Source organism: Tursiops truncatus, chromosome 20 (genome assembly GCF_011762595.2).
Source record: "Tursiops truncatus isolate mTurTru1 chromosome 20, mTurTru1.mat.Y, whole genome shotgun sequence".
NCBI classification, from domain to species: domain Eukaryota; kingdom Metazoa; phylum Chordata; class Mammalia; order Artiodactyla; family Delphinidae; genus Tursiops; species Tursiops truncatus.
Window position 1 is genome coordinate 58,258,738 of NC_047053.1, and position 22,342 is coordinate 58,281,079.

The 22,342-nt window shown below is 39.5% G+C and overlaps 1 protein-coding gene across 8 annotated transcripts in view; it reads right to left on the reverse strand.

Moving 5' to 3' along the window:
- Positions 1–22,342, reverse strand: part of HELZ (helicase with zinc finger) — a 156,792-nt gene that overhangs the window by 117,045 nt on the left and 17,405 nt on the right. For 7 of the 8 annotated variants that reach the window (XM_019938638.3, XM_019938631.3, XM_033846480.2 and 4 more), the window contains 4 exons: positions 16,194–16,421; positions 13,790–13,826; positions 2,721–2,845; positions 203–259 (listed from right to left, as the gene is read on the reverse strand). In XM_019938638.3, coding sequence (XP_019794197.2) covers positions 203–259; positions 2,721–2,845; positions 13,790–13,826; positions 16,194–16,403 — 429 coding nt within the window. In that variant the 5' untranslated portion in view covers positions 16,404–16,421. Of the gene's footprint in view, positions 1–202; positions 260–2,720; positions 2,846–13,789; positions 13,827–16,193; positions 16,422–22,342 lie in introns of those variants that run through there. The other variant, XM_019938639.3, reaches the window with a different exon arrangement.

Genomic DNA, 22,342 nt, shown 5'->3' on the forward strand with positions numbered 1-22,342 from the left:
AGACCTGGGATGCAGAGGCACGTTGACAGGAAGCAAAGTTCCTAGGATGGGACCAAGCCTGGTTACGAAAAGTCTAAAGGTTGCAGTACCCCATCTTTAAAGCCTTGCTGATGCCCAGTGATTTTCCAAATTTTAATAAAGAACACGTACTAGCCAGACTGCGTTAAACTCTTCCCAAAGAGATCCACTGAAATAGTCTTACCTCCGTTTCTGTGAGAAGTATTTTTAGTCTTGTCAAATCTTTTGTTACCATCCCATTCTGAAACGGCAAATGAAAAATGGAAAAACCAAGTAGTGTATTAGTTCTTTACTATGGGGACTTAACTCTTCAGCTGTTTCTAAGGTTCATCTGTAAAAAGAAAACTCATCTCCCATCCTCATTACCATTACCATCATTGAGGTGATGATAAAGCTAACCACCTATGCGCAAAGTTAAAAAGATTAACAGGACAAAAGATACAGTGTGCCCTAAAACACTGTATTCACCTTGCCTAAGAATTTAAGATTAATTCAATAAAATATTCACAAAGGGTATCACTGAAGAGCAAGATAGAGTAAGTAAAGAAAAAAATAAACCTCAACTTTTTTTTTAACCTCAACTTTTTAAAACTCCTTTTTCCTAAAACTAATAGGCTAGATTCACAAAATGGTGAACTCAGTTACTTATGACTCAGATTCACATGCAATGATCACACTACTTAAAGATGGTTCATTAACAAAGCTGTTGAAGGAAAATACATAAAACATTCACTCTTTTGAAATTCAAATTTCACTTGAGATTTGAAAGCAAATTGCTTCTTCTTAATTTTAAATTTAAAAATCTACAAACAATAAATGCTGGAGAAGGTGTGGAGAAAAGGGAACCCTCCTACACTGTTGGTGGGAATGTAAGTTGATAGGAGGTTCCTTAAAAAACTAAGAATAGAACTACCATATGACCCACCAATCCCATTCCTGGGCATATACCCTGAGAAAACCATAATTCAGAAGGAGTCATGTACCACAATGTTAATTGCAGCACTGTTTACAATAGGCAGGTCATGGAAGCAACCTAAATGTCCATCAACAGATGAATGGATAAAGAAGATGTGGTACATATATACAATGGAATATTACTCCGACATTAAAAGGAATGAAACTGGGTCATTTGTAGAGATGTGGATGGACCTAGAGACTGTCATACAGAGTGAAGTAAGTCAGAAAGAGAAAAACAAATACCATATATTAATGCATATATGTGGAATCGAGAAAAGTGGTACAGATGAACCTATCTGCAAAGCAGAAATAGAGACACAGACGTAGAGAACAAACGTATGGACACCAAGGGGGGAAAGGGGGGCTGGGATGAATTGGGAGATTAGGACTGACATGTATACACTGCTGTGTATGGAACAGATAACTAGTTGAGAGCCTGCTGTACAGCTCTGTGGTGACTACTACACTATGCTCTGTGGTGACCTAGATGGGAGGGAAATCCAGAAGTTGGGGTCAGGGGGGAATATGTGCGGCTATTTCACTTCGCTGTACAGCAGAAACTAGCACAACACTGTGAAGCAATTATACCTCAATAAATTAAAAAATAATAAAATAAAATAAGTAAAAATCCAACAGGTAAAACTGTGTAATATGCTTAACTTATATAGAAAAGTTCCTTAAGGATAGAGTTATCTAAATAATAAAGAAGAGAGCTATTCTTTATCATCTATTTAGAACTAAATACCCATACAATTTTGCTATATTAATAACACATCTTAGCTTTTATATTCATTTGTTAAAATGGTGACATCCAAAAATACTGTTAAACCAACTAAACAATTCACAGCAAAATAATTCCTTAGAAAATAACTAAATTACCCTCTGAGACGGGTCATTACATTACACTCAACAATATACAAAGTACTTTCCTAATTTCCATTTTTTTTTTACCAAATATATATTTATTTGCAGTGAAAACACAACTTTGCTCCTGCTTTCCACAATTTATGTTAATTCAGAATAAAAGTATAGAGAATTCATGCTGTATAACAAAGTATACATACATTCTCTTGCTTTCACTGTTTTTCATTATGATTCCTGAAAAATATCAGCCAATGCTGTAACAGTTACCAACTGGTAAAAAAAAGTTATAATATCTCTTTTCTTCCAATTTCTATAGATTGCCAACTCTAAAGTACAAAAAAAGTAGTCTTTCAATTATCTCATCCAAAAACAGACAAAAACTCTCAAAAATTATATACTACATACAAACATTTATCCCAAAGTCTGAAAAGAATTAGATAACTCCATCAGAGCAGTCATGAATATTAACTTACACATATGACATCTTCAGAAACAACAGTAATTATTACTTAGTTTAGATAAACTTAAGCATTTTATAAAATAAATTGTTGAATTTAAGAACCCTATAAGATCATATGTCCACAGGAGCATTTTAAAACTCAAAAATATTTCCAGGTTCTGTTAAATTATACCTTTAAAGAAAATCATTTATTTATTCTATACTTTCAAAGCTTAAAAAATATCTCCAATTCTTATATATATTATCACAAACTACAAGAATCCAATGATTAAACATCAGTTTGTTGAAGAGAAATAAGCATCTCAAGATACTTACAAACTTTGATTTCTGACAGAACCTAGAGGAACGTAGGTAATACACCTAAGGAGTCAAATGGATGAATCCGTTTTCAGACATTCAAATTTAGAACTCATCAACATACCAGGGACTCTCCTGTCAGTGACTTGGCAAGAATGCTGGATACAAGTTGGAGCTTTCCTTTAAGCTGCATGCAGCAAAGTACTGCTTGAAAGGTACCATCTCCCTTGGCCAGTCCTTCTCCCAGCACTGTCATGAAAGAACAGCCATCATTAACCGCGTAACATTCGATACACATTTTTCTCAATTTTATTATTAGCACACTATCCCAAGCATGACTTCTTTCATACTAAAAGAATAACTATAACTACTAGAGGAAGGCAGTGATGTTTCAGTTCTGTCCATGACATGCATAAAGCCAAGAAAAAAAATGGGAAAATCAACATACCTAACCTACTACAGCCTATAGTCAGGTAGGATCACCACAAAATCATGAGGAGAATTAATCTTACAGCTCTCCAGTGAAAATACTGTTCAACCTATGATGTCTGGGTAAATGAGGGCTTTTAAACTGCAGAGATAGATATTCGCTGAATAAAGTTCTTGCATTTTTGACAAAGAGATCCAGTGCCATTAAAATGCATTAGAAACTGCAAACCTCAATATTTTGAAATTCCTAAGTAATTAAGAATTAGCTTTTATCAAAACCAGCAAGATTAACTAAGAACCCAATGGTCAAATGGCCAGAGAAAATGCTACCCAATTTGTCTGCAAGGGTTTACTGACTTAATTTAATACAATCACAAGGAGAACATATTTCTAACAATACAGAATATACTCATTTTTATGCCATGTCATTTGAGATGATTTCCCACAACTGCTAATGGTTCAACCAGTAAAACAATCTGTACCTTTCTCTTTACTGCTAAGTCCAAGATTCTATTTTTAGTTTATACACACTTCAGCTTCCTTTGCAAAAAGATAATTTGCTGAAAGAAAATATTTTGGAAATTGCATTTTTTCTAATTATTTTCAAGGAAATGTTTTGTTTAAGTATCAATATAATATACTGCATTTAAAGTCAATTGGGTCCGTCCTTAATACATATATATATACTTTTTTAATAAATGTAATTATTTTATTTATTTATTTTTGGCTGCGTTGGGTCTTCATTGCTGCCTGTGGGCTTTCTCTAGTTGCGGTGAGCAGGGGCTACTCTTCGTTGCGGTGCGCGGGCTTCTCATTGCGGTGGCTTCTCTTGTTGCAGAGCACGGGCTCTAGGCGCACGGGCTTCAGTAGTTGTGGCAAGCTGGCTCAGCAGTTGTGGCTCGCGGGCTCTAGAGCGCAGGCTCAGTAGTTGTGGCGCACGGGCTTAGCTGCTCCGCAGCATGTGGGATCTTCCCGGACCAGGGCTCGAACCCATGTCTCCTGCATTGGCAGGCGGATTCTTAACCACTGTGCCACCAGGGAATTCCTGTTCTTAATATATTTATTTTGGTTGTACTGAATATATCCTTCTGTTATATGGTTCAATTTTTTTATTACCCAAATAACATAACAAAAGAACACTAATAAAATTCTACACAGAAGTTCACCATAAACTCACCACTCAACCAAAAAACTGTTTTCACTTATTCATGTTCTCTTCAAATTCTGATCAATATTTACATAATTTTTACATGACTGTAACTGATATAACAGTTTATATCCTACTTTACTTCCCCTTGACATATTCAGTATTTTCCATATTACAGTGTTTACATTTATCATTTTATTAGCTATATAATGTTCCATCAAGTAGATACATCAATTTACTTAACTATTCCCTTGATCCAGAACAGTTCCAATTTTTAACTATTAAAAAGAACACTGTATGGGGCTTCCCTGGTGGCGCAGTGGTTGAGAGTCCGCCTGCCGATGCAGGGGACACGGGTTCCTGCCCCGGTCCGGGAAGATCCCACATGCCGCGGAGCGGCTGGGCCCGTGAGCCATAGCCGCTGGGCCTGCATGTCCGGAGCCTGTGCTCCGCAACGGGAGAAGCCACAGCAGCCAGAGGCCCGCGTACCACAAAAAAAAAAAAAAAACACAAAAAAGAACACTGTATTAAACATCTTTCTACATATATACTTTATTGAATCAGATTATTAAATTGAAAGTTGCAGTCTCTGTATCCAAGAAGGTTTTATTCAATTACTTTCAGTTTAGACCAACCTGCTGTCACAGCATCCATGTTACAGATCACTTATCTCCTCAACTGACAATTCCAATACATGAATAACAACAACGGAGCATCCTTAAGAATGTCTTGAGCAACTCAGAAAATTCCACAGTAAGCCCACATCTCCCCCCAGATCTTACTATTCCTGAAACTACTTAAATATGACCTTCGGCAAAAGTCATTTTATCTCTCTGGTCCTCAGTGTGGTCATCTGTAAAACTGCAAGATGAAACAATGTGCTGCAAGGATCAAATAATATAATGCGAGCATTAATAAAACGCGCTGAAGAAACATGACAGTCCTACCAAGGTCTGGATCACTCACATTCGCTAAGCCTGTTTCCTCCCCCGTAAAATGGAGGTGACAGTAGCTACCTAATAAGGTTGTGGTAAAGACTAACTGTGTTAATTATATGAAGTATCTAGCACAGTCTCCTCAAGAGTTCCCTAGATGTTACGTTCCCCTCTAAAAATTATAAAATAGTATTAAGAACTGTTGAGGAACTAGCCTAGTTCCTTTTCAGTAATTGGGATATTAAGAAACTAGTTGTCCAGAGCTGAAGAATGTCTCAGGGAAATGAAAAAAACGTAAGAATATTTCAGTCTCAGATGACTATGTCATGTTTAAAGAGTATTAAATGACATGATATTTTACAAGCACTTTGCAGAGATCTTTGGTTTTGCACAAGGTATATGCTGAATTTTATTTTGCAAAAGTTCTTCCATTACACTGATGTCTAAATGTCTCCAGATTTGTCAAAATTATGTTTCCCTTTCTTCTCTCTAAACATTTTAGACAAGAAACACTACTGATGTACTTTCTTCTAACGGCTGTCTTTAAATGCAATTCAGTTTATGTCTTGTAGGATCCCACATGAAGAACTATGGCAAAGAAACAGTCAACTACTATAGATAAAAAGCTATCCTGCTATGGTGTCATATGATAAAATCAAATTGCAGTGCTGCCAATCTGGTCCTGTATTACCTTTAACATCTTGAAAAAGCTTGAAAGAAAACAAAGTATGGCCTAGTGTATTCTTAAACTTGCCTCAGCTATAATAATTGAACTTGCCAAAAGAGATGACATTAAAACATAACCTAATCTTGGGCAACTGTAAAAAAGTTATGATTCCTTACAAATAAATTCTCTTCCCCCAACTATCTGTGAAATTCTACAGTGAGCACATAACTCCTTCCTTCCCCTGGGAGTTACAAAGGAAAAATCTGAACACCTTAGTTGCGTTGCTAAATTCAAGTCTCTATCCCTTCTCATCCTTAAGTTTTTGTAAGATTTTCTAACACTTGAAATACGTCTTACTTGGAATGTTTTGGACCAGAATATGACTAATCTTAAAGGAGTACTCATTCAACTGTTTCAACAAAAACAGCTTCTGTAAGTGTTTGACAGCCCCTGGCTACCAAAAGGAGAGGATCAACAATTAAAATGTAATTCCCCTTGCCTGTAAAGAATTACCTGCAATGAGAAAGATAATTTAAAACAAGCTTAAAGTTCAGTAAATGCTGAATATTAGTCTGTATTTTTTCAGTAACATGACCATAAAAGGGTATTTTTCTTATCAAGTCCTTAGTTATTTCTAAAGCCTTTTATTGAAGAGCATAGCCTAATCAAGGTAGCATTTTTCCAAATTTTTTGAAAGAAATTTTAACATTACCATTAAACTAAATCCTTGAGTCATTAATAAAGTGAAGTTATTCACCACTTGGAAATAATCACATTCTCAGAACCAACACATCAGGAACTGAATCAAAAATGAAATAGATTCATTTAATAAATATATAAAACAAATTTATAAATAAATTCCTTTCCTAAATATCAGCCATTTAATTTTTGGGCAATAAACTTATTGCCAAACATCTATTGGGGTGGGGTTAGGGGAGGAGTTTATAAACAGACTCCAAACAGCAGAAGGCCTAAGTCAGGTTAAAATGTCCACTTGTAACAAGTAACAAGAAGTATAAGGTAAACCAGAATAAGAACTCTGTGGCAAATCTCTCACCCGGGTCCATTTCTCCAAATAGTTTTTTTTTTCCACCATGCTTCTCCTCTGTCTCAACCCTTTTTCCCCTTGCCCTCTCTTTACTTCCAATTGTAATACATAATACTTTAAGACATGCGGACCACAGCTTTTGCGGCATTTTATGTCCTTCCTACCAAGGTCTTTTGCAGATATAATCTTTCCTTTATAAGACGCTTTTGGAAAATGAAAAGCCTTAACAGTATTCAATCTCAGGTATCACACAGACCTCTTCTGAATATTTCATCTCCAGATTTAAATACTATACTCTCTCTCTCATTCTCTCTCTTTTCTTTTTCCCCAAATCCCTGCTACCTTGCTCTCTGCTCCTTCCAGTATTCAGTCCTTAACCTGGTCACAAAAATCTCTGCATCTCTTTTACAGCCCTCTTGTGTGTGCCATAAACTTTGAAGCTGAGACCTTATTGTATATTTTTGGAAGTACTCTTTCCTTCAACTGCAGCTCAGAGTAAAGGCTCTTGGACTCCTGAGTAGCCTGTTGTACTGTGTGTGCATTAGAAAGAGAGAGAGAGAGAGAGAGAGAGAGCGCGCATGCTGCTTGCCGAGCCTTCAGCCTCCTCGTTATAAAGAACCCTAATTTCCAAGATGCATTTGCTGTATCATTACAGGAAAGTTAATCTCTGTTAACTGTTCAAAAACTGGAAGAAGGGGGCTTCCCTGGTGGTGCGGTGGTTAAGAATCCACCTGCCAACACAGGGGACACGGGTTTGAGCCCTGGTCCAGGAAGATCCCACGTGCCGCGGAGCAACTGAGCCCATGTGCCACAACTGCTGAAGCCCGCGTGCCTGGAGCCTGTGCTCCGCCACGGGAGAAGCCTCCACAGTGAGAGGCCCGTGCACACAACGAAGAGTTAGCCCCTGCTCGATGCAACTGGAGAAAGCCTGAGTGCAGCAACCAAGACCCAATGCAGCTATAAATAAATAAGTAAATAAAATTTATAAAAAACTGGAAGTTGTTTCTATTTTAAAAAATCAACTTAACTGTATTTTTTTTATCTTAAAACTCTTTCAGTGCCTTTATGTCAACGTCAGAAGTCAACGTCTTTCTATGTCCGTTGTAAGCACTCAGAGGAAATCCTCTGCTAAGGCACTCCCTTACTTCACTGTTTCCACGGTTGATTTGCTTGCTTTTGAAAAAAATAATTTGCTTACTGAGAAGAACTGACATTTTGCTCCTCTTCTGACTATTTTCTTTGCACTATGTGAGAGGGCTATGTTTTCAGGTGTTCACAATAATCTTAATTTCAGCGTTGTCATCCTGCCCGTCAGTGTCCGTCCGTCCCCCCCACCCCCCCGCCCCGGTATAGTTTTTATTGAGATTTTACAAGGCAAGGTACCACTCATTTTAAATCTTCTCTTTTTATGGTATACATATAATTTGAGCTAATATAAAATTAATGCTAGTATTTATTCTATGAGTGAAAAACAACATGAAATACATTTATAATGTCACTCATGACTATACCTGACACCCTGCATAAATAAGAAAAGGTCTAGAACAGACAGTCATACAACCATGGTGAGGCTCTTGCAACTGAGTTCAAAGGGTGTAGTTCAAAGACTATTGCTTACTTAAATATCTACTCATACAAAAGAGAGTCCGGGGCTCCCCTGGTGGCGCAGTGGTTGAGAGTCCGCCTGCCGATGCAGGGGATGCGGGTTCGTGCCCAGGTCTGGGAAGATCCCGCATGCCGCGGAGCGGCTGGGCCTGTGAGTCATGGCCGCTGAGCCTGCGCATCCGGAGCCTGTGCTCCACAACGGGAGAGGCCACAACAGTGAGAGGCCCGCGTACAGCAAAACACACAAAAAAAGGGAGTCTGCACACTCAGAGGATGGTCTCCAACTTAACTTAAATTTTAAAAAAACACTTTCCTGATTTATATTCTATCCCTAACAACTTACATATAAGAAATTTACTTAAAACAGTTAATAGGCATTATGGGGAAATGAAGAGTGGAAGTTAAGGTCCTATTCCAGAAAGCCTTAGGTTCCTGCTGAAGAACAAACTGCGGTACAGCCATGCTGTGGAATACTACTCAGCCATAAAAATGGATGAACTACTGATACACACAAAAACTTGGATGGGTCTCAAACACATGGTGAGAGAAAAAAAGTCATCCTTAAAAAGATCACGTACAATATGGTTCCATTATGTGGTATTTTCAAAATGACAAAATTATGGAGGTGGAGAACAGATTAGTGGCTGCCAGGGGTTACACAGGGAGGGAAGACAGTGAGTGTAACTGTGAAGGGTAGCACGAGAGAGATCTTCACTGTGATGGAACTCTTCTGCATCAGGACTGTGCTGGTGGTTACCTGAATCTACACATAATAAAATGAAATAGAATTACACATATTCATTGAACCAATGTCAACCTCCTGGTTTTGATACTGTACTACAGTTATGCAAGATGTAACCAGTGGGGGGAAAGGTACATGGGATCACTGTACTATATTCGCAACTTCCTGTGAATCCATAATTATTTCAAAGTAAAAAGTTTTTTTTTAATTCCTGTTGGAGAAATGAAGCTTATATATATGAAATTTTTTAAATAGTTACCGCAAGTGGATCTAAAGAACAAGTAATTAAGAAATATTATTGAACTGCATCCCTATTTAACATTCTGGTCAACAGGAAAAACTGGATGGACTAGAGGCTTAAAGATCCAAACTCCTGTCCCGCTCCACTATCGTCTACGTGATCCGGAGCCTCAGTGTTTTTCATTTCTAGAATATAAAATACCCATTTGCCTTTTTCCCCCCAGGTTTACTACACTCAATAGAATAATGTCTGTAAAACCCTAAAGAATAAATAGGTTGTACCTTAGGATAAAGAGAAGGAGCATGGCCTTTCAGATCACAAAGACCTCACTTCAAAACCACAGCTCCACTCTGGACTGTCTCTACGCTCTTAAGCAAGTTACTTAATCTCACAAAATCTGTTTCCTCACCCATAAAGCTGGAATGATATTACAGTGTGATTAAACAAAATACTTCAGAGGGTCTTACTCAGAAATAATTCTGAATAAGTATTGTTACCCCCATTAATTATTTTTCCAAAACATTTTTAATTACCATAAAATATAAAATCTATTTAATCAAAACTCTTCAGAGAAGGAAAGTATAGAAGGTTCCATCAATCATGTATCAATTTGCCTTTTGTAATACAGTCAGCATCTATTTAACAGGGCTTTTTGGTTACTGAATCACTTACTTCACAGGGCAAGTCATCAACATAATAAATATCAACTGATGGCCCAAACTCCTTTGTTTACATTAATTTCTTAAATTAATGACACTCTCACCTAGGGTTTAAAAATCTTGCAGCCTAAAAAGAATAAAATAAAAATCTTGCAGCCTTATGGAAAGTATTCATTGATGTTATAATGACTGAGTTTGATCTACACAGTACATGTAGCACAAAACTCTTAGTTGATAAGACTATCTTTTGATTTCACCTTCTCCATTTACCTCATTCCCTTTTGTTAGTGTAAAAAAAAAGTGAGTTTCCTATATGATGAATATTTCAGAGAAAGAAAAAGAATCCTTATGTTATGAAAGTTTTCCTGTTACGCCAAATACAGCGTATGTTCAGATAATGAAAACAGACTTGACCGCCTCACTTACTCAGTGGTCACTGGCTTGACAACCCTCACTATCCAGAACACAACACCAAACTCAGAACTAAACTCCATGAACTTAAAGTCTGTGTAGCTTATTTTCAGGATGCCCTTGAGTCCTCACTCAGAACCTATTTCTTATTTAAGTAGAATTCCAACTATTAAATCTTATGACTCCGATTAGTTCCTGGCTTAAACAAATCAGCCTTAAAAAAAAACATTTTGGGAACAACCAGGTAAATCTGATTATGGACTGGTTTTGGATATTAGGGAATTATGGCCATTTTTATTAGATTAATAATAATATTGTGGTTATACAGTTATGACCTTATTTTTTATTAGAGATGCATACTAAAGTATTTAGGAGTAAATATCATGATGTCTATAATTATTTTTAAATAGTTCAGAAAAAAGTTAATGAAGTAAATATGGCAGAAGGTTACAACCTAAGTTTCGAGACTATGAATGTTTATTATACTCTTTCTCCTAGTTTCCTGTATGTTTTAAATTTTTCATAATAAAAAATGTTTCAATGTTTTTTAACTCCATGACAAAGACTGCCTGTCTGGTTTCCTATCCCTGCCTAAGAAAGTGAAATCAGGGTCAGAAGCAGCAAGTGGAGAAGAGGGGGAGGGTAGCTGCAATGAGGCATGTTGAGAGTTGTAAGGAATGCAAACTGATAGCCTGACAGTGAGGGAGCAGACACCAGGATGATACTCTAGTACATAAAATTCAAACAAAGCTCTGGGGCCATTAAGGCAGGAGCTATTCGGGCTATCTAGCGTTACAAACCAATATAATAATTAACAGAGATTGAGATTCTCGTGTTGCTTTTTATTACTGACTGCTTAACTGTGGTATTTTATTACCTTATATAAAAATAAGCTTGCTGTACACTTGAAACTAATACTGTAAATCAACTGTATTTCAATTAAAAAAAACACAAGTTACCAAAAGGTGAAAAGGAAAAAAAATTACATGTACATAATATAAAAGCAGAACTCTACAATTAGCAATATACACATGTAAACTTTGCCAATATTCCCAAATGTCTATTTCAAACGACAAAGTTTATATACATTAAATAAGCACTTCCATGTTCTTACTTATCACATAAATGGTAACAAGGAATGCACAGAGTGTAATCAATGAACCCTTATTGCAAGCTAACCGATTTTCTGCCTTTCCACACAGTATTGCAATGAAAACCATTCCACATACAATTTCTTCCTTCTTTTGGAATATTTACTTGGGACAGTATCCCAGAACTAAGATTAGTGGGTCAAAGGAACGAACATGTTACCAAGCCATATTCCGCTTCATACTCTACCACACCACAAGCATACACTCATTTCACTGCAACCTTATCTTGGGCATTGGTTAAACTTTTCTCCCCACATTACAGAGACATAATCAGTATCCAAAAACTGCACGTAATTGATGTATACAGTCTGGTGAGTGTGGACATACGTATACATTCATGTTACGATGATCACAATCCAGGTAACAGGCTTATCCTTCACCCCCAAGGTTTCCTGGTTAAGCTTTTATTGTGGTAATTCAGCAGCTGTAAAATAGTATCTAACTTGAAAACGCTAATAAAACAATTAACAAAAAACGCAGCGTTTTTCCTTATGTTCCTTCACCCACAGCGTTTACCCTTCGACAACTCTTCACAAGTCAGTTACTCTTCTGGGACTTTGTGTGTCTCCAAATGAAAAGCATCAACCTCACTAGTACTCATGGAAGGGAACATTAAAGAAAGAGGGGCCATTTCTCACACACAAGACTGTCACAACGTCAAGACTGAGAGGTTCCAGTTAGTGAGCTCACAGGAAACAGGCATTCAAGTGTATTTTAACCCAGACATCCAACTTTTAAAAATCCTTAACCCAGATATCTAACTTTTAAGACTACCATAAAGAAACAAAGGCAACAGTAAGAAAGAATATATGTTTATTACAGGATGAACTATAACAAACTAGAAACCTAGAACCACCTGAATGCCCGTCAATATGGGAATAGCTGAATAAATTACGGCACATCCATGCCATGGAATATTCAGCAGGAATTGGAGCTGATGTATTATTAACATAGTAAGATGTCCATAATCTATTGTTACAGAAGAAAGCAAGAAACTGTGTGATGATCACATAATTCTTTTTTAATTTTTAAAGGAAAACCCTACCTATGTATTATAAGCATTTGTGCTTATCACTACAGAGAAAGGTGAAGAAGATGCAGCAAACTGATAACATGGTTCCTTCAGATCGGGGAGAAGGGGAAGTGGGTCCCTTCTTCATACTCCTCTATATTATCTGACTTATTATCTGGCTTGTTGGTAACTTTTAAATGTCCACAGATAGTAAAGATTTTTTTAGTGGAAGATGGTACTAGATATCTCTCATGCCAATTAACTCCCAAAGTATACAATCCTATGAAGCAAGGTTTACAAAGAGGTCACTGAATCTTTAATGAATGGTTAAATTATGTCCAATATGCCCCAGGAGTAGATAAGATGGTTTTGTAAGGTTAACAACAAAAAGAGCTAATACTTTTAAGAGTTTTGACACAAAGGAGCAAATAGGAAAAAAAACTTTAACTTATGTTAGACACCTCAGCCCCCCAACCCCAATCTGGATAATTGAAACATTATATTATCCAAATCACTGAGCTGTGCCACACTCCCACCAAGAGTGTGAGAGAATGTACCCGGAACCCTCCTCCCACTCACTTCTAGACTCATTCTAGTGAACTGGCAGCAATCTGCAAGAAAAGGATCCCTAGTCTATGAGTACCCAAAGAGCACGGATCTTACTAATCAATTTCCTGCCCAAAAGAAAACAGGAAAAAGCACTAAAGAGCATTCTAGCCAGTCTCTGCTCTCTAAGGGAAATCTTCTAATGAAGGGGAAAAGAACATTTTAGGAGGCAGAGGCCCAGCTTTTCAATTTATCCAAGCTTAACGTTTTAATCAATGTGTGTTATGTGCTACAGTTCTTAAAATATGGCTCTTTATTGACTGAAAATACTCACACAAACTTTAAAAGGGCATTATCAATGTTCCCAAGGGAGTGACAGCAATGCCAACACTCGTGATTGGGAACAATGTTCATGTGTGCACCCATCATAGCAGGAAAGTCGCCATCCAAATTAGTCACTCAGCACCACCATGAGGTGGGTTTTTTAAATATTATAATCACTTTTGAAATTAGCATATGAAAAAAAACAAATCTTAAACACTGCTCAATTAAATAATTCAAAATCTTCACAGCAGAAAAGAATCCTGCTTTTAAACATACCATGCCTACAATCTTCATCAGCTTGCCCATAGTTTTTCTGCAAAATAAAAGATACAAGATAAAGTTAAGTAGTTCAAGGGCTGCTTAAAACAGATTTTATCAAAAAGCTCAGCTTTGTTTCAAAGTTTAATCACTAATGTTGCAAATTTAATATGCACAGAGTAAAGCTACCTCTGGCCAAGGTTTACACAACATTCTACAAACAGACATTACAGTACACTTCCCTAGGCCATTTATTCACACTCCTCCCCTCGCCCTCTCCAACCTCAAGCCACCAGAAATCTCTTCCCCATCCTCACTCTCAGCTAATGACTTCACTGAGTAAACTGCAGCCCTGAGAAGAGACTTTCCACGGATGGCCACTACCATGGCTGCCCGCTTCCCGGCACACTGTGCCTTCCACCTGTTACCAGGTGAGCCATCGCTGTTCCTTCCTAAAGCCTGTGCAGATCTGTTCCAGGGCCTACTCAAGAACAGCGCTCCAGCAAGCTTCTTCTATTTCTCCTACATCATTAATTTTTTGTTTTCCAATGGTTCAGTCCTAGAAACAAACATGCTCTTATTTCCCTCAACTGAAAAGATCCTTCTCTTCACTTCACTTCTCCCACCAGCTACCATTCCATTTTTTTGTGCTTCAGTGGGGCAAACTCCTCAAGAATTGTCTGTATCATGTATTTCAATTCCCTTCCCGCTGACTTTCTCTTAAACTCTCTTTTATTAGGCTTTCACCCACCACTCCATGGAAGCTGCTCTCATGGAGGTCACCAGTGACTGCCAGTGGATCCAGTTAGATACACTTACATGTACCCATTTAGACACACTGTCATTTCTCAGTCAATTCTCAATCCTCACGACTCCACCCACAGCAACTGACACTGAACCTTCCCTCCTTTGGACACAGGCCTTCTTTGATTGGTTCCTAGGACATCTTACTCTCTTAGTTTTCCTTAACCTCACGGGCTGCTTTTCAGGTCTTTGCTTCTCCTCCCAACCTCTTAAACTAGTGCCACAAGACTAAGTCCTCAGCCCGCCCCTTCTCTCTACCTGTACTCATTCCCCTGCTGATCTGACCCAGGTCTAAGACTTTATGTATCATCTACAGGCCACAGACTCTCCAATCAACATCTTTAGCCCAGACCTCTCTCCCAAACTCCAGACCTGCATTTCCAACTGCTTATTCAACATCTCCAGCTGGATATCTAAACGTCATCTCAATCAGTATGTCCAAAATGAACTCTTTCCCATCTCCCATCTCAATCAGTATGTCCAAAATGAACTCTTTCCCATCTCCCATTTCCCCACCTACAGCCCTCTCATCTCAGTGTAAGGAAACTCCACGCTTCCAATTGCTCAGACAAAAAAAGGGCAAAGTAAGTAAACTATGCCTGCTCCGTATCTCTCACTCCCTGCCTTCAGTACATTAGGACATCTGCTTCGTTCTATCTTCAGATTGTAACCAGAACAAACCACTTCTCACCATCTCCACTGCTAGCATTTTGATCTGAGCCACTTCACCGCTGGCCTAGATTATTCTAACAGCTTCCAAACTAGTCTCCCTGCATCTACTCTTATTCTTTTACAGTCTATTCTCAACACAAAGGCCAAATAACTCCTATTGAAGCAGACCATGCCACTCCTCTGCTCGAAATCCCAGCACAGTGTCCCATCTCAGGTAGAGCAGACACCAGCCCTTACGGTGGCCTGAAGGGTCCCACAGGATCTAGCCCTGTTGCACTCTGCCCCTTGGGCACGTTACTCCAGCACAAGGGCCTCCCAACTGTTCCTCAGACGTGGAAGGCATGCTTCCGCCTCGGGAATTCCGCACTGACTGTTCCCTCTGCCTGTAACGATCTTCTTCCAGATTTCAACATGGCTCACTTCCTTACCTCCTTCCTATCACCTTATCATGAGGCCCATCGTAACCCAATTTAAAACCGCAACCCTAACCCTAACCCTAGTAACCCTCTAGTCTACTTTCTTTTCCATGCAGACTGTTACCTTCCAACAATCTAAAGTGTTTACCTATTTATAATGCCTACGGTTTATTGTCTGCCCCCCCCCTAGAAAAAGTACTATGAAGGAGGGATCTTTCTCTTTCTCTTTCACCAACGTATAGCAGATACCTAGAACAGCGTAAACATTCGTTGAATTGAGTGAATAATATTGGTTGAAATATTTGTTGAATGGAGTGAATAATCCAAAATGCTATACGATAGTAATACTTTCAAGGCTTAAAAACACAGTTACTTGCCATCAAAGATATTCAGCAATCACTAGCCACTTCACTCATGTCCTCAGCCCAGAATGTGGTGATTTGTAGCAGCAGTGATCAGCAAGAGTCCCACTCACAGAAAACAGCCATTTTACATGGTTCAGCACTGGCTCATTGACAGTGTTTACTCACCAGCTGCAAAAAGGAGGCGATTCTGTAAAGAAGACTCTCGATTTTGATGCTTTCTATCTCCAGTGGACACGGCCCTGTGAAGTCAGCCATGGAGTACTGGCCAAGAGAAAGGAGGGCCTCTGTGCAGTGCTTGAGGGTCATTTCATAGTCCTGTCTCTTAAGTGATTCACACGCTTGTTCACATGACTTCTCAGCTCTTCTGTCTTCCATGACTCAGGGACAAAAATCCTAAAGACAGGGAGAAAGAACAAATCAGAAAAGGTTTTAAAAAGTTACTAATTATCAATTCTAGCCCCATTCCTAACTCAACTGGCCCAACTAGCTATCTGAATAGTTACTCTCAAGCAGCCTTTTGATCAAGGTCAGAGCTGAGGAGCAACTACTGACGCTACAAACTCTATGCTTCTCCTTTCTATTTTATGAAGTCTTCACTAAAATTCAAGCAAAATATCAACCGTAAGTCAGGATCATGCCAACAATACATCAAATTTATAAATGAAACATGATGCTGAATATTACAAAGTGTAATAAGCCATGAAGGCGTCTCTTTTTTTTTAAAACCAGAAGGTACAAAAATGTTTCCTATCCCAGCCTCCTATTTTCGGTCTTACAATTCTGTAACTGAGACTGCAGAGAATCAAAGTCCATACCATGTAGGATTTTTCCCACCAGTACAAAACACTGGCTCAAGGGCAAGTTTGAACTGGCTATTAATTCAGTTCAGCAAACATTTCCTGAGGCCAGGCCCTGTGTTAGCAGCACTAAACTCAATGAGGAAGCACGTCATCACTCCTTTCGAGAAACTCAGATTCTAGCAAGACAGGCAAAGCACAAGTGAAAAATAACGAGAAATACCTTCCATCTGCCGAAAGGCATGAGCTGGCCTCAGAAGAAGAACACAAGGTCACTGTGCAGAGATGACAGGGGAGCACAGGGGAGCTCTTCAGAGAGAATACGCACGAGAAGCCACCGCGGCAGAGAAAGCACACGATACACTCCACGTGTGTCAGAGAAGGAGGGAGAGGAGCTAAGAATGCCCTCCAATGCCACAGGAAGTGAGGGCTTTATTCCATAGCAATGGAGCATGATGGGAGGTGTTTAAATAAAGAAGGAACCTATCGGGCAGTCCAGTGGTTGGGACTCCGCACTTCCATGGCAGAAATGGGCGGGGGGAGCGTTTGATCCCTGGTTGGGGAACTAAGATCCCGCAGGCAGCATGGTGCGGTCAAAAAAAAAAAAAAAAAGAAGGAACCTATCATGTAGAAGTCCTGTGAACAACTGGTGAGAAGCAGGCATTGCCATTAATAACAGACCACTAAGCAGTCCAAGTAATAGAGATTGAGAATTCAAGCGCAGCCTCTCCTGAGCTCTATCACTCATAATGCAGGGAGCAGAAAACCTGGGCAAAGAAGACCTAAAACCCTTGGACCTGAGAGTCACAACACTGCTTCGGAGGATCACCCTTGCTGACCTCTTATCACCATCTCCGTCGGGATGGAGACTGCTCTTCTTGCCTGTTCCCACCCTCGCTCACTCTCCCCACTTTCTACCTTACCAAATGGCCCCAAGGTACAGGTCTCCTCCATCTTTCCAAAGCTCCATTTATGCCACTTCGCTTTTAAGAAGGACCCACGTTAGTGCCTGTTTTCCTAACCAAAAGCAATCCAAAGAGGATATCTATTTTTACAAAAAAGGGGGGAAAGTGAAAACAGTGTTCGGCGTGTGTTTCGCAGCAGCCCTTACAGAGGCAATCCGCACTGTGAGCTGCAAAAGTGGGTGCAAGGGGCACCGCCCAGCTCCTTCCCGGGAACCACACTCAGCACCTCAGCATCAAGCCACCATAGCTCTGAACTGTCACTGGACTTCTGTGCTTTAGCTCAATTTATTTTGTGCATCCGTTAGCAAGATGTGTCCTATGGTCACTGCTTCTTCGCTTTACGCCATGTCGGCTTATGGAAGGTTTCCTGGGAATGCTCTGCTTTCAGTCATTGGGGGAAACCCATACTTACTGTCCTCCCGCCTCCCTCCAGCCTGCATATCCACTCTCGGCCTGGCCTTTCCAGCTCTGAAAAGACAACCTGGCTCCGCCCTCTGCCGCCTATATACTGCAGTGAAAGACGAGGGGAGAAGCTGACAGGCAGACAAAAGGCAGCAGCAGTGAGTGAGGCCTGATGACAGACATCGGAAGAGTTCCAGGCCCCTTCAACTTTTGAGATGTTTTGTATAACAAAAAATGTAGAAACACCTAAGGGATGGGATGAGAAAGAGCTCAAAATGGATTTCAGTATTTGTCAGCGTTTGTTAAATATGGGTGGTACATACACGGGGTACAATGTAATATTCTCCACTTTTCTAAGTATGAAATTTTTATTAAAAAAAATACCAAAACACGGTTTTTAAAATTACAGGATATTTAAAATGTTTATACATTTGACAAGTTAACACAAAAAATGATATCTAATTGTGTTATTCACAAGGTAATCCAACAAATATTTAGAGTATTGTATCCTCAGGCATTACATGGCCTCCCTTTAAACTTCCTCAGCTCTCCCTCAGTGGGCTATAATTCCCAGTTTACTTTAGGGGAACTTAAACATTTAAGTTATAGTTGGTGTTTATGTCCCTTATACAAACATGCATTAATTTGGGGAAATCAATTATCAAATAAACATCAAAAGTAATCATTTCTACATTACTAACGTGACTTTGCCCATTAGAGATCAGAATGGCATTACAAGATCATCAGTAACTTATTCTATAGGCCAGAGCTGATGCTATTGACATTTTGGGCTGAACAATTCTTTGTTGCGGAAGGCTGTCCTGTGCTTCATAAGATGTTTCAGCAGCATCCCGGCCTCTGACCACTAGGTGCCAGGAGCACGTCTCCTGACTTACAACAACTAAAGATGTCTATCTCCAGACATCAGCAAACGTCCCCTGGGGGGCAAAATCATTCCTGGTTGAGACCTACTGATATGAACAAGCATACAGTGTTTGCTTGCCCAATAACAGCAACAGAAGATGGATACATCCATGGATTCCAAAGGTCCTAGAATTAGCAAATCTCCTCTATAAAACTCCTAGCCCACATCTAGAAAGTATTACAAAAAGAAGGAAAATGAAACGAAAAACTAACAACACATGAGCTAAAATCTTTGCTAGGGAGAGAACACAGCACAGTGATCCAAAGCACAGACTTGGAGCCAGAGGACTTACATTCAGAACTCACCAGCTGTCACTCACCAACTGTGTCACTCACCAGCTGTGTGACCTGGAGCAAATGACTTAGCCTCAAGTATCTCAACTTGCTCACCTCTAAAATGGCAAGAAGACAACTAATACCTACCTCCTATGGTTATTTATTTTCACTTAAGAATTAAGTGAAATAATACGTGTAAAGTGCTTAAAAGAATGCCTGGCATACAGTGAGTGCTCAGTAAGTGTTAGTTAGCTATTGTTATTTCACTAAAATTCCGTATTTTCAACTTATACAAAATGGAAATCACTTTACAGATTTCAACATACAACACTGTATTCATAGAAAATAAAATATCACGCTATGTAACTACTTTATCTACTTGACAGAGGAATTATTTTCACCCATTTTCTCCATCTCGATAAAATAATAATGGCTATGATTATGCAATCATAATAATGATTATGCTCCCCAATAGCCATTGGAGAAACAAGTGCACTTGTACGTCGCTGACGAAGACAAGCTAACCCCTAAAACTGGCTCTGAGGGGAGATCACAAAGACTACCGTCAACATTAATCACCAAACATATTAGCCAGGGGCATCTCAGTAAAAGTAACACAGAAGTAGAGATTAGGGACAGAATTACTAACTCTGGGAGCTATGGGGGGAAGTGACTTAATTTCAAGAGTTAATGTCTCTGATATGGAGGCTCAGGTGCCCACCTCAGCACTGGATATGAAGATGCCTACCACAATTACGTTTGTTAATTAATCAGGTCCCAACAGTTCATTTCTAACTGCGGTCTCCCTGACCCTCACTGCAGGTACTTCTGTAGTGTAGCTCTCCATACAAGGCAGGTCTCTGGTAACTGTCTTCCCTGGTTCTTCAGAAAACAGCGTGACCTGGCTACACATACTCCTGAAGAAGTTCAAGTGCCTTCTTGAAAAACATAAAATAAAAACTGCCAGACGAGGTCAAAGAGAGACAATGTCTCAAGCCACACTAAAATGGACTACAAAAAACACAGATCTAGAAACTACCTCTACACGAGGCCAGCTCCCAGACACACCTCACCATGTAGCCGACACTCTTGGCCAGGATACACGGATACACCCGTGTCTACAGTACGCGACCCTGCTACGTGGTGGACAGACACTGACCAAGCTGGGTCTTGTACAGCCTCTGCCACGGGGACAGAAAGGCCTGGAGAAGGGCGCTGAGTCGCTTGAACCCACCAGTGTGGGAAGAAGCACCACGTCCACCCATTGCGAGGGCCACCCCTATTTGCCTCGACTCTTTCTCTTCGTGTTAAAAATTATCCAACTTTCACCAAAAGAATACACAACACTAACTTTCTGCAAACTCCTGCCCCTGTGGGGAACGGCATTCCTGGAGGATGTAACTTCACAGACAAAAAAGCTGGAATCAGTAACCAAGATTCTAATTCAAATCCATTAACCCCTGTGATCTGTTGCCAATCTACAAAAAGAGCCTAATAGCATATTAGTCGTTTGACCAGCCAGCGTCCATCCCTTTTTCTGGTGATAAAAGCCCACAAATTCCCTCAGAGTAGGTACCTCTCTCCGACTCTCAGTCGGCATGGCTCCAGTGGGGTCGACTCTGCCAAAGAGCCAGGGGTGCCATGTGACCAGAACTGGCCAATCCCAGTCTCACAGCCTCAAACAGCGATTGGCTCCAGGTCAGACATGTGACCCCATAAGAGCCAATGAGACATCATGAGACTTTTGCTGAGGCTTCTGGGAAAGAGACAGGCACTCCTTCCGGCTGAATCTAAACGCTGACAGGCTACAGGGGGTGAATATGCTACAGCCATATTTGTAACATACAGCTCCTGCAACTGAAGTCCATACAAGGAAAGGCAGAGTTGACTCGTGGGGAGAACCTGAGTCCTGATGACTTTACTTGAGCCCTGAATCCAGCCAGCTGTGCCTGACTTCGCAGTTAGGTGAGCCTAACTCAAACTTCTTTCCAGCTTAAGCCAATTTAGGTTGGTATTTCAGGCAGCTGAAGCGAATTGATGTATATGTGTATATCTGATTAGTACCTCACAGGATGTGAAAAATGGAATGAACTGACAGTTGTCTTGTAAAACAGTGTATATACACATGATTATTAAAAACACTGGTCACAGGTATTGATTAATAATAAGTGCAAAGAGAAAAAAGTGGGCATGGGAGAGAAATGACTTACTGTGATACGTGGTTATTCCGACTCTTGAAAATATTCCAAAACATTTGTTTAAACAATTTTATCATAAAGCTATTTCAGCAATAATAATAAAAATAATAACAAGAGCCATTTGCTGAATGCCTACTGTGGGCCAGAGGCTGTTGAAATGACTATATTATGTAATCTGCTTGATTCCTCGTAAACGACCTTACAAGGTGGATGTTATTATTATCATTCCCACTAACAGATAAGGAAACTGAAGCACAGAGAAGTTAAGTTACTCACCCACAGTTACACTGTTAATAAAAGGCAGGATTCAAATGCAGACATTCTGATGCAACTCGTGCTTTTAGCCATGACACTGAATCTGAACCTACACTCAAAGTTCTCATGCTGTTCCAGTGAAGCAGAAACTCAAACTCAGGCACTCCCAAAAGCATCAAATGTGAATGTAATATTTTAACCCTGGAAGAGTCTTAAGGACTAATTCCTACATAGTTCTGCATTATGAAAGTATACATATTTAACCACATTAGTGATCATCATTTTTTTAAAAAGTGTGAAAACCCTCACAAACCTCAATCAATTGCATTCTTTGGTTAAACAGAAGTCCTAGGTGTTGCCGAGACTAAGGAGCATATTATATAGTACTACCTTGCCAGAAAATAACATTTGCACCTTCCACAAAGTCAACTTTATGAGAACATTCCCATCACTAAGTTACTTTTCACCACTTTTATAGAACAGAAACTTATTTTAAA